A 12,237-nucleotide genomic window follows, 5' to 3' on the forward strand; every position below is an offset into this window, starting at 1 on the left:
TTGGTTAATATTATTGTTGCTAAGATGATGAATCAATCACAATCAGTACATAATCAGGAACAATATTGACCATCCTATCAAACTCCTTCCTCCTTTCCATTACGTATAGACATTACAAAAATGGACACCTTTCTGAAAAAAGTAAATCAAAGACGTTGTTTATATACCAAGAATAAGCATTTTAATTATTCAGAATACAAAATATTTCTCTGGCTTCCTTTTGTAGTCTGATTTTTCAGTAGTCTGGGTTCATCCATTTTCATTATTTTTTTCCATTGGACTTACATTTCATTGTAACTCTGTAATCAGTACATATTTCATGCAAATCTTACATGACTAATACTTTTTATATGAGGTCACCAATATTATTTCATTCCTATCAACAACTTGTTATGAACATGAGAACCTCTCATTCAAGGAGACCTTTAGTTATCATTCTTAAGTGTCTCTGAACTGGATAATTCAGGAACCATTATTTTTTGGAAGAACATGAAGTAACATGCTCAATTTGTTTGGTTAGCTCATTCATTTTGTCTGTCCAGTATTCAGTGCTCTCTTGCAGCTGAGCAGATAGCTCTCCAACCCGCTGGATCCAGTAAGATTTGTTTGGGATCATAGGATCAGTCGCCTCTGATTTTTCCATATCTCCCCTGGCTAAATCTTCACCTCTCTCCTTTTGAGGCACTCTGTCGGGCTGAGGTTCAGGTCCAGAGGTTGCCTGATCAGAAGCCATTGCCCTTTCAGATAAAGATATTGGTTGATTTGGTGGCACTTCCAGACATGTTTGGTCTTTCAGTTGACACCTAAGGGATCGGATAGTCTCACCAAAGGTTTCTGACTGCAGTTCAAGTTGATGACGGCAGAGCTGTTCTTTTTCCAACTCTCTCTTCTGTTTCAGGTTTTCTATGTGGAGTGTATTTAGCTGTTACAATTCAACAGAGAAAGCATATATAGTAAATTGAGATTTTTTAGTTTGGTTTGTGCACAGCTTTATCCTATTGTATATATTTTCTCTATACAAAAAATGTAATATATTTATATTACATTACACCAAAGAAGAATCATATTGAACCCAAAATGCTAACTCTATTTCTCCACAGATGCCATTTGCCACAATGTTTGGCTTGCCTGCAAGCTCATCCATGATAATGTTCGCTAGTCCTGCGTTCCACAAAGCATTCATTTCAAGATCTTCAGCTTTGCTTAAAATCGCTGTATGGATTTGCTTCATCTCATATCCACTAGTCCTGCGTGCCAGCTCACACTGTACAGTTCTGACTTTATTAGTGATGGAACTTTTGAGTCTGAATATTTCCTAAACTCCTCCAATGTTACATCTCTTTGCAATAACCTTTCACAACCTACCTTTCCCATTCTTTTTTCAGTCAGCTTCAACTTTTCCCCAATTCTTTGTAAAGCACATTGGGATGTTCTGCGGCATTAAAGACAACTTGTTTTGAATGCTAGATTTTACATACAAGTATATTGTGTGTACTAATAGTGCAAATTCTATGACATAATGCCTGGAAAATACCAAAACAGAAAAAGAATTCCTACTTGTTGACAAAACAGTCAAGTGGATGGCTCTATGAAATACAGTGTGTGCGCGCTATGTAATAATTCATTTTGTACGCACAGTTAGCATTTCCGCCATTTTATTACTGAATGTTATGCATAGATTGCACAAATAACTGGAGTTCCTTAATCCACCACGTTTTATTCACCAATATTACATTTTATTTGATTCATTCCCACATGTGGTTAATACCTCAGAGAGCTAACATATAACAATAAGAAAATACTGAGATTGTTTGTTATTTAAATACTGTAATAAATTTTAAAATCCAGTAGATGGTGTCTAGGGACAGATATTTTCTGAGGCTTGGGAAATTTTCTATCATTTGCAAAAACCCAAAGCAACTGAGTACACTTGAACCAGCTATTCTTCTCCATTTCCCAAGGAAATAGTGAAGCCAGGATTATTTGATTTAAAATTAGCATTTTCATATTATTTCCTGGAATGTTATGAAGGTTATTTGTCAAAACTATAGGCATTCTAAAAACTGCAAAATTCATAGATTCAAAGCATACTTTAAACACAAAATCATGAATATAATTTTCATATAGTTAAATGGTTATCAAAGTGAAACCATACATATTCCTTTTGCACTTAGTAATGATTAAACAAATTAAGAGGAGTTGTTAAAATGTCGGCTTGTAGAATGGCTTATGAAATGTAGATATTGTAAATTTAGTTAGAGAATGAATCTGTCAATGCCTTTTTTATTTAATATTTTTAAATCAAGCAAAATGCAAGGCATGCCTGTAACTCTGGGTATGCAAGAAATTAATATCCAGAAAAATGTTATAATTCTTATACTGACACATGTTAATATTTACATTGGGATTGCAGCCTTAGAGATTAAACAAGAAACATTTTTTTGTTGCCTTCAGATCTGCTGTTAGCAAAGAAAATCTTAGATACTCAAATTTGCACCACTGTGCCTTGACAGCATTGTGACTTTTTAAACTTGACACTTCACTTTACTAAACAAGTTATTTGCATTCCATGCACACAGATGCTTTAAATCTTAAAACTATCAAATATGTTGTAAAATACATTGAAGCATTCGTGCATATATGTACTGCATAAGATTAAAGTAGTAAATGCAGTCAAGAAATTATTTTTATTGTGATTTTGAGTTGTGAATTACATACAGATGTAATTCATAATGACTGCTTTATGCAGAATTCATTAAAAATGGATAATTCTACCTGATAACCTTGGTCTAAAATAATGGAAAGACTCCAGTAGGCTTGAAGTGCCTCAAACACTGTTCAGTACATGGCTTTCTTTGAAATATTAAAGAAACTACAGAATAAAAGAATCATTTTTAATACTTACTTCAACCGATGAAGAATCTGAAGATAAATGCCACTTAGACATGTTCACCAATAAATTTGTCACAATTACATATGTAAATTAAACTTGCAATTTTTCAGATAAAACAATTTGTTTTGTCATTAATATGTAGTCATGATATAACAGATTTTAAACACAGCTGTCTTAAAAGGTACATTTCTGTTTTGGAAAACTTTACTATGGGTGGAATTTTGACCCCACATTAGCCGTCAGCACAAACAGCAATGTGGGCACAAAATCCTGCAAGAGTTGTGAAACAGGCATTTTTGCCAGCAAGATCTCGTTTCCCAATTTTCCCATGCCCCTCACCACGACACAACAAGATTCACAGCCTGAAAGGGCAGGAATCTCATCTAAATACATTAACATGTCCCGAGCTATCCTGCCAGGGCTTTCACCCTCACCGAATATTCATTAGGCTGAGCCCCCAAGCATTGAACTCCATGGCATACATACCTCTCCATCAGAGAGAGGTGACAAAGGTGTAGCTCCCAGTGTAAAGGGCAAAGGCCAGTGAACTCATCAGTCAGCCCTGACATGACCAGTTTGGTGGTAGCATTTCTTATCCCTAGGAAAAATGAACTCAAGTCAATGCACTCATGTTCCCTCAGTTCTCACCCTTGGGTGGGGTGGGGGAGTGGGGGGGTTAAACAGGCTAATTTGGCTATCCAGGATAGATGCCCAGGAGTAGCTGGGAGATGGTAGTGTGGGGACATGGTCACTGTATGAGAAGGGAGTGAAACTTAGATAGGGGGACGTGCATAGATGGATGCCCCATGCGTATCGGTCACAACATTGTCAGGACTCATCAAACGTGCGGCTGCACATGGACAGGGTCTGAGGGACTGCTGACCACCTGCACCAGGTGATGCAGGAGTTGGCATCACATGGACTGGGAGGTCACCCATCACCTCTGGCCCTGAAGTTTACAGCTGTGCTGAACATCTATGCCAGTGACTCATTTCAGGGTTGCATGGGTGACCTGTGCAGCATCTTCCAGCCAGCCACACACATGCATAAGGGAGGTGACAGGTGCATTATTTGCAAGGGCTCACCAGTACATCAACTTTGACAGAAACCAGGTGAGCCAGGATGCCAGGACCATAGAATTCGTCTGCAGAGCAAGCTTGCCCCAAGCGCAGGATGTCATTGACTACACACATGTGGCTCTGTGTTCCCCATGGCGACACAGGGTGCCTTTTACCAATTGCAAGAGATTCTACTCTCTCAATGTGCAGATTGTCTGCAATCATGCGAAGTGCATAATGTAGGTTTGTGCCTGTTTCCTGGGGAGTGTCCAGGGCAGGGCAGTCACAGATCCTGGCCATCTTCAAGGGAGACCAGGGGCTGGAGGGATGATTCCTCAGAGATGAAGGTCAGGAGGTGGCTGATGATACCAATGCAGAGGCCCCAAACACCCACTGAGATTCAATATAATGAGGCTCATTCTGTTACACATGCGCTAGTTGAGCAGCTGATTGAGTAGGCCTGTTAGAGACACAGTTCTGGCACTTGGACAGTCCCCAGAGGGTGTCCTGCCTTATTGTAGTTTGCTGTGCTCTGCACAATTTGACACCATAATGAGGCGAGGAACTGGATAAGGAGAACATGGAGGAGCACCACATCTCCTCAAATGAGGGAGGAGTTGAGGAGGGTGGAGAGGGGCAACTGCCTGAGGCGGAGGAAGGATCTCAGGTGATGGCCAGTACCTGAATGGTGTCCAGGGTGAGAAATGCCCTCATAATCTCTTGCTTTAGGGAGGTCCAGCACTAGTGGGGGAGGGGTCAAAATTGTCTTCCAATGAATGGGTTGGGAGAACATCTCACTCCTGCCGGTGGGATGCCATTGTGTTGACTGCTACTTACACCAGCAGGGCACGAAAGTGATTTGACAGGACACTGCAGGAAAGTGATGATGACACTTGCAGCGAGGACAGTGCAATGCTCCTTATCTTGTATCTGACTGTCTGAACCCTGCCTGACAGAGACCTGAGCACAACCTGTCACTGAACAGGGTGGTGGGGGCAATGAGATGCTGAATGACACATCTCAGCTGCTTCTGCCTCCTCTGAGGTTTAGGACCTGGGTGTCTGTCAGCACCTATTCAGTAGGTAGAGAGTCTCTCACCAGCTTTCAGCCAATAGCTCCCTCATACTGTAACAGATGAGAGGCCTGTGTGATGCCCTGGGCAGAGAGCATCACCACAGACACATCAGCATGCCTGTGTTTTCACAGTGGGGAAGGGGGAAGCTAAAATCACCCATACCCATGCTGTGACTAATTTTTCTTTGCCTTCCACCCCCTGCCGCCAAGTGTAGGTATATCCCCAGGATCCATGGCTGCAGCCTTCCATGCCCTGTTACCTGAGATGGCCTTGCGGGTGTCCCTTGGAGGCCAGGACCTTGAGGGTTCAAGCCTACTTTCAGACAGCATGGGTGTTGTAGTGCTGTCTTCCTTATTGTTGGGGACTGGAGGTATATGGTTACAGAGAAGGGGGAGTTGCATGACCTGGCCACCAGGATCTCCTGGAAAACCCCAGGCTATGCACCTACTGGTCCTCTACCGTGTAGGTGTCCGGAGGCTCCTGGGTCCCATAATGGGATGAAGGGGCAATTGGAGTAAGAGCCAGAAGCTCAATCGTCCTCTGCCTCTGATTCTCGTATATTTCCACAATTGCATGCACCATGCAGCTGAAGCCCAGCACTATGGAACTCACATGGATCGCATGAGCTGAACCATGGAGTGAACAGCCCCTGCCACGGAGTCCACATCCTGTGCCAAGATCTCCACTGCAGATGCCACACACTAAGTGCTGGCATCATTGCATCAGAGTGATGGCACCATCTCAGAAGGTGATTGGACTCCCCCAGTTGGCCTTGCAGTCCAAGAAGGGATGTTGACATCCCTTCCTGATATTCACGACTCTGCCTTTATAGCTCCAGCAGCTGTGGGATGGCCAAACCCACAGACAGGTCATCTGATCCAGGCTTGGCAGAGTCCTGAGCTCCAGCATCCCTCTGAGTGCCAGATCCCTGGGACATCCCTGCCTCAGCCTGCTATGGATCATCAGCTGTGAGGTACTGACCAGTGAGTGACCCAGAAGCCTGGCTGTGAGTTATTCTCAATAACGTGCAAGAGGCAGCGCTGGTGGAGGATGTGGACGACAGCTGTGGTACCTCATCAATGCTCGTCTCCGAGATATCTCCTTCGAAGCTGCTCAGGTCTCTGGTCTCCAGAGGCTGCTAAAATGGTCCAAGCTGGTCAACTGATTAACCTGCAGGGGAAGTACGGTGGCATTATTGCTGTTCAGGGGCATAAGGAAAGAAGAAATTGATCTGATGTGAAGCTTGCATTGTGGCTGGATGTGTTGAGGGTTCTCACTTTTGTCTCCTGCTCCAAACTTGCCCTCAGCACAGGTGTGGTCCTGTGCTTCCTCTGCTAACTCAAGGACTCTTTCCTCTAACTGGGTGAGGGACTTCAGCTTGGGCATCACACCAGCTGGCTGTGCATGTTCACCATGATTGTGTGCAACTTTGCCCTGCAGTGAGACCGATGTGGAGAATGTGGGCAGGATCCATGCCAGGTTAGATGGTAGTGAAGTCTGGCATGCATGGTAGGTGACTGGGAAAGTGGATGTGAGGAGAAAAGCCACTGCTGGGATAATAGAGGGTTGTGGGGGTGGGAGGGGTTAGCAATTGACAGGTCAAATATTGAGACCCTGTGAGGTGGCTGGGAATGAGATCACCGTGGATGTGTAATAGGTGTGTGAGTAGGTAGATGCATGAGAAGCGTGACTTACCCTGGTTGCACAAAGGAGGTCATTCATCTTCTCCCTGCACTGGATCCCTGTCTTCTTATGTAGTGAGCTGGTGCTCACAATTGCTGCTACTGCCTCCCAGGCGGGGTTGGTGACCTTGCTAGTTGGCTGTGTGCCCATATGAGGGTAGAGGGTATCACACCTCTGCTCCGTCTCATCTAACATCCTGGTCAGGGCTCCCCCTGAGAAATGTGGTGCTGTCTTCCTGGCTATCAGACCCTTGATTGGACTTGGAACTGGTGCTGGAGAGGCATTTAAAAGGAGTTCCCCCCGAATCCTGAGATGAAGGAATTCCGAGCAAGCAAATCAGGAGCAGGCTGCCACAAGCGCAGAGTGAAACTCATGAACACATTTTATTCCCCACAAAGTGGCTGAATATACAGTGATATTTCTTGTGATGACGCCAGCAAGATTCTCTCCGGTTTTCTTGCCTAAACCGACACTTTGGGTGGGATTTTCTGCACAACTCCACATGCTTCACAACGGTGGCGGCAGCAGGATCATCTGATCTTCCTATTGTCAACAGGGTTTCTTGTTGAATGCACCACTTGCGATGGGGATGCACTGTCAGCTGGACTGGAAAATTAAGTTGGTGTGAAGGACCAGAAAATTACAGTCTTTGAAAAAGAAAATCGGAAAATTTCGCCTATTGAGCCTTTTTTCAAATTCTAAGTATGGACAGGCAACATGGCACTTTTCCACGTTTGTTCAAACTTTGTCAGACTCAGTTATCTCTCATTATTATCTAGTTATTCTCTCTCCACACACTGTCAGATCTGATGAGATTTCCAGCAATTTCTGTTTTTGTTTCAGTTATCTCTAGAGCTGGCCTTGAAGACTGATTAAAATGCAAAGACATCACTAGAAATATCCACTGCATCTTCTAAAAGATGTGAAAACTCCTTGGCTTCTGCTAGAACAGGAAACAGGAAGTGACCTCAATGTAATTAGCTTGTTTGCCTGGTGGAACAATGGTTTATCCAGATTAGCAATCCTATCTGCTTGTGATGAAGATAGGCTGCAGAGGTCATGGGTAACGAATCTCCAGGAAGAACTCAGCCATCAAAGGTTTTCTCACTGCCAGACGTGTCAAAGAGGAAGCTATGAAGAAATCAACTGCTCTTCTAACCAACGTGTCCAGGCAACCTTTAACCACAGAACTAATGAAAAACAAGAAACCTTTCTCTCTAAAAACCTGCTTGACCTCCTGAGTCCACCTTAAAAAGGCAAACACTAACTAGTCAACTGCACATGCCATCACAGCTGTTAAACCAAACCTCAAATTTTAACCTCTTCACTTCAGAAAAAAGGAAGTCAAGCAACAGACCTGCAATGAGATCCCTCAGAGACTGATGTGAAAATCTCTTCCTTAAGCATATTTTTGCCTTTATTCTGCATTTTAATCTTTGTAACTCTAATTTAGACAATAACTTTAACACTTCTACTTATGTAATGTTTAGCAGTGGTTTTATAATAAAGTAACCTTCATTTTGTTTTGGACTGAAGCTTATCTGCTAGATTATTTTTCAATGACCCACTCACAAATTAAAAGGAGGCTACACACACATAGAAAAAAATGTTAGCTCACCAGCCACTTTGCGGAAATGCTTTTGGTGTGGTTGAGACAACTGGGGTTTCATGTCTGAAATTGCAAAATGACCCAAAGCCAAATTTGTGTTGAAAGATGGGATTTAATCCGCGATGAAAATAGCTAAATTTTGAACTGAACTCTCTGCAGTGCAATCACATCCTTCCTATAGTTAGTGACCAGACCTACACATCGTACTCCAGCAGCGGCCTAACAAAGTTTTGTACACCTGCAAACTAATCTCCTAATTGCCCTGCTTTTATATCTATACCATAATTAATGAAGGCCTACATGCTTCTTTAACCACTCTATTAATCTGCCCTGTCACCTTCAAGGATCTGTATTCAAGCACCCCAAGACCCCTATTCCTTTGAGTTTCCTAGTGTGCTGCCATTCATTGAGTAAGCCCTTGTATCGTCACTCCTCAAAGTGCATCACCTCTCACTTTTCAGGGTTAAATTCCATCTGCCACTTCTTGCAACCTAAGGCTTTCTTTCTCATCGTTAACCATCCTGCCAATCTTCATATCATCAGTAATTCTTCAGAAATTTCCTTAAAAAGCCCATGCAAGCATATCTGGAATTTGAAAGAGTCAACAAGATTGTGTTCAAGTGATGAGTGCACACTTTAAAAGCAGAGCCTATATATGATGGGATAAGAGAACTAGTTTCGTTAGAAGAGTTTAAAAATTGCCTCCCCTACAATATTAAAATGTACCTTTTAGAACAAAAAGTTACCTCTGCAATGGCAGTAGCCATGAAGGCTGAGGATCATGAATTGGGAACAAAGGAACAAGGGGCTTAGGAGTAGAAATAGGCCATTCAGCCCTTTGAGCCTGCTCCACGATTCCCCAACATCATAGCTGATCTGATCGTGTCTCAACTCTGCTTTATTATCTGTACCCCATAACACTTGACTCCCTTGTCTATCAAAAATCTATCTAATGCTGCATAAATTTAATGACCTCATCTCCATTGCTTTCTGGGAAGAGAATTCTACATACTAAGGGCCATTTCAGGGAAAACATTTCTCCTCATCTCCATCTTAAATGGTGGACCTCTTACTCTTAAACTATGTCCCCTGGTTCTATTCTGTCTCACAGGTAGAAACAGCTTCCTGGTATCTACCCTAATAAATCACCTCAGGATCTCACATCTTTCAATAAGGTCACCTCTCATTCTTTTAAACTCCATTGGGTATACCTGTCCAAATTTCTGCATAAGATTAGCCCCTCATCCCAGGAATCAGTCAAGATAATTTTCTCTGAACTGCTTATTTTTTTTTCAAATAGGAGCCAAAAACTGCATTCAGTATTCCAGATGAGGTCTCAAGGCTCTGTATAGCTGTAGTAAAGCTACTTTTATATTCCATTACAATAAATGCCAACAAGTTGATAAAGGAAAGGAAAGATAGACTATGAAGCTAAACTAGCACTAAATGTAAAAAAGGACAGTAAGAGTTTTTACAAATATATAAAGAAGAGGAGGCTGGCTAGAGTGAATATTGGACCCTTAGAGGATAAGAGGGGGGATTTAGCGGTGGGAGATGAGGAAATGGCTGAGGCCTTATATAAGTTTTTTGCCTCGGTCTTCATGGAGGAGGACACGAATAGTTTGCTGGATATTAAAGATAGAAGGATGGTAGGAGTTGAGAGCCTGAATGCGATTACTATCACTAGAGAGGTAGTGCTTGACAGACTCATGGGACTGAAGGTGGACAAGTCCCCAGGACCGGATGGAATGCATCCCAGGGTTCTGAAAGAAATGGCAGAGGTGATAGTGGATGCCTAAGTGATTATTTACCAAACTTCGATGGATTCCGGGGAAGTGCCGGAAGATTGGAAAATGGCTAATGTTACGCCGCTGTTTAAAAAAGGTAGCAGACAAAAGGCAGGGAATTATAGGCTAGTTAGTTTAACGTCTGTAGTTGGAAAAATGCTTGAATCCGTCATCAAAGAAGAAATAGCGAGGCACCTAGAAAAGAATGGTTTGATAGAGCAGACGCAGCACGGATTCGTTAAAGGGAAGTCGTGTTTGACAAATTTATTGGATTTCTATGAGGATGTGACTAGTGCGGTAGGCAGAGGGGAACCGGTGGATGTGGTGTTTTTAGATTTTCAAAAGGCATTTGATAAGGTGCCTCATAAAAGGCTGCTACAGAAGGTTAGGGTGCACGGAGTTGAGGGTAAGGTGTTAGTGTGGATAAAGGATTGGTTGTCTAATAGGAAGCAGAGAGTTGGTATCAATGGGTGCTATTCTGATTGGCGGTTGGTGACTAGTGGAGTGCCGCAGGGATTGGGGCTGGGGCCTCAGCTATTTACCATTTATATAGATGATCTGGAGGAGGGGACTGAGTGTAGGGTGACGAAGTTTGCTGATGACAAGAAGATGAGTGGTAAAGCAAACTGCGTGGAGGGTGTGGAAAGTCTGCAGAGGGATCTGGATAGGCTCAGCGAGTGGGCGAGGACCTGGCAGATGGAGTATAATGTTAGCAAGTGTGAGGTTATCCACTTTGGCAGAAATAATAGTAGGACGGATTACTATTTAAAGGGCGAAAAGCTGCAGCATGCTACGGTGCAGAGGGACCTGGGGGTCCTTGTGCATGAGTCACAAAAACCCAGTCTGCAGGTGCAGCAGGTGATCAAGAAGGTGAATGGAATGCTAGCCTTTATAGCGAGGGCGATAGAATATAAAAGTAGGGAGGTCTTGCTGCAACTGTACAGGGTACTGGTGAGGCTGCAGCTGGAGTACTGTGTGCAGTTTTGGTCGCCGCACTTGCACAAGGATATTTTGGCCTTGGAGGGAGTGCAGAGGAGGTTCACTAGGCTGATACCGGAGATGAGGGGGTTGGACTATGAAGAGAGACTAAATAGACTGGGTCTGTACTCGTTGGAGTTTAGAAGGATTGGGAGGGGATTTTATAGAGACGTATAAGATAATGAAAGGGATGGATAGGGTAGAAGTAGAGAGATTCTTCCCGCTTAAAAAGGATAGCAGGACTAGCGGGCACAGCCTCAAGATAAGGGGGGAGCAGTTTAGATCGGAGTTGAGGAGGAACTTCTTCACTCAAAGGGTGGTGAATCTCTGGAATTCTCTGCCCATTGAAGTGGTGGAGGCTACCTCGCTAAAAATATTTAAGTCACGGGTAGATAGGTTTTTGACAGACAAGGGAATTAAGGGTTATGGGGAGAAAGCGGGAAAGTGGCGGAGCAGGATCGAAGGGCTAGATGGCCTACTCCTGCTCCTATTTCTTATGTTCTTATGTTCTTAACATTCTATTTGCCTTCCTAGTCATTTGCTGTAGTGCATGCTAATTTTTTGGGATTCATTTAGCAGGTCATCCAGATCTCTCTGTACCACTGCATTCTGTAACCTCTCTCAATTTAAATAGTATACTGCTTTTTTATTCTGCCTGCCAAAGTGGGCCAGTCACATTTTCCCACATTAAACTCCATCTGCCACACACATTGACTCACAGACCTCAATCACAGCAGACATAGGTCAAATGGCTAGTGTCAGCTGGGAATAGATAACAGGGAGACTGATGGGGGAGGCAATGTCTACTAAAGAAAAAGGAATGAGGAAAAATGGAAACCAATCTTCGACTCTGAAAAGAAGAAATGTAAATGGCACCATGCCCTGTCTGTTTTGAAAGGGGCAAAGAGGGCCACATAAAAGAATACTGCTGGCATGTGAAGAATGTCACAGGCAGTATTCTAATGCAGCTCATACCTGTAGTCACCAAAATTGTAATCCTTTATGCAACAGAAAAGGAAGGCACAGAAACCTATCAGGATGCTATGTGTAAAGGGGAAATGACCAAAGAATCAGGAAAGGAGACGAACATTCTCCAGGATATAGGCTGTTTACAGACAGAGGAGAACTGAAGATTCTCCACCTTGTGGAAGGAG

The 12,237-nt window shown here is 43.2% G+C and overlaps 1 protein-coding gene across 1 annotated transcript in view; it reads right to left on the reverse strand.

Moving 5' to 3' along the window:
- Positions 1 to 303: 303 nt before the first annotated feature.
- Positions 304 to 12,237, reverse strand: part of LOC145346371 (uncharacterized) — a 186,621-nt gene continuing 174,687 nt past the window's right edge. The window contains exon 15 of the mRNA XM_080193530.1: positions 304 to 922. Coding sequence (XP_080049656.1) covers positions 473 to 922 — 450 coding nt within the window. The 3' untranslated portion in view covers positions 304 to 472. The remainder of the gene's footprint in view (positions 923 to 12,237) is intronic.

Source organism: Carcharhinus amblyrhynchos, chromosome 8 (assembly GCF_965287045.1).
Source record: "Carcharhinus amblyrhynchos chromosome 8, sCarAmb.v2.hapA, whole genome shotgun sequence".
Classification (NCBI taxonomy): domain Eukaryota; kingdom Metazoa; phylum Chordata; class Chondrichthyes; order Carcharhiniformes; family Carcharhinidae; genus Carcharhinus; species Carcharhinus amblyrhynchos.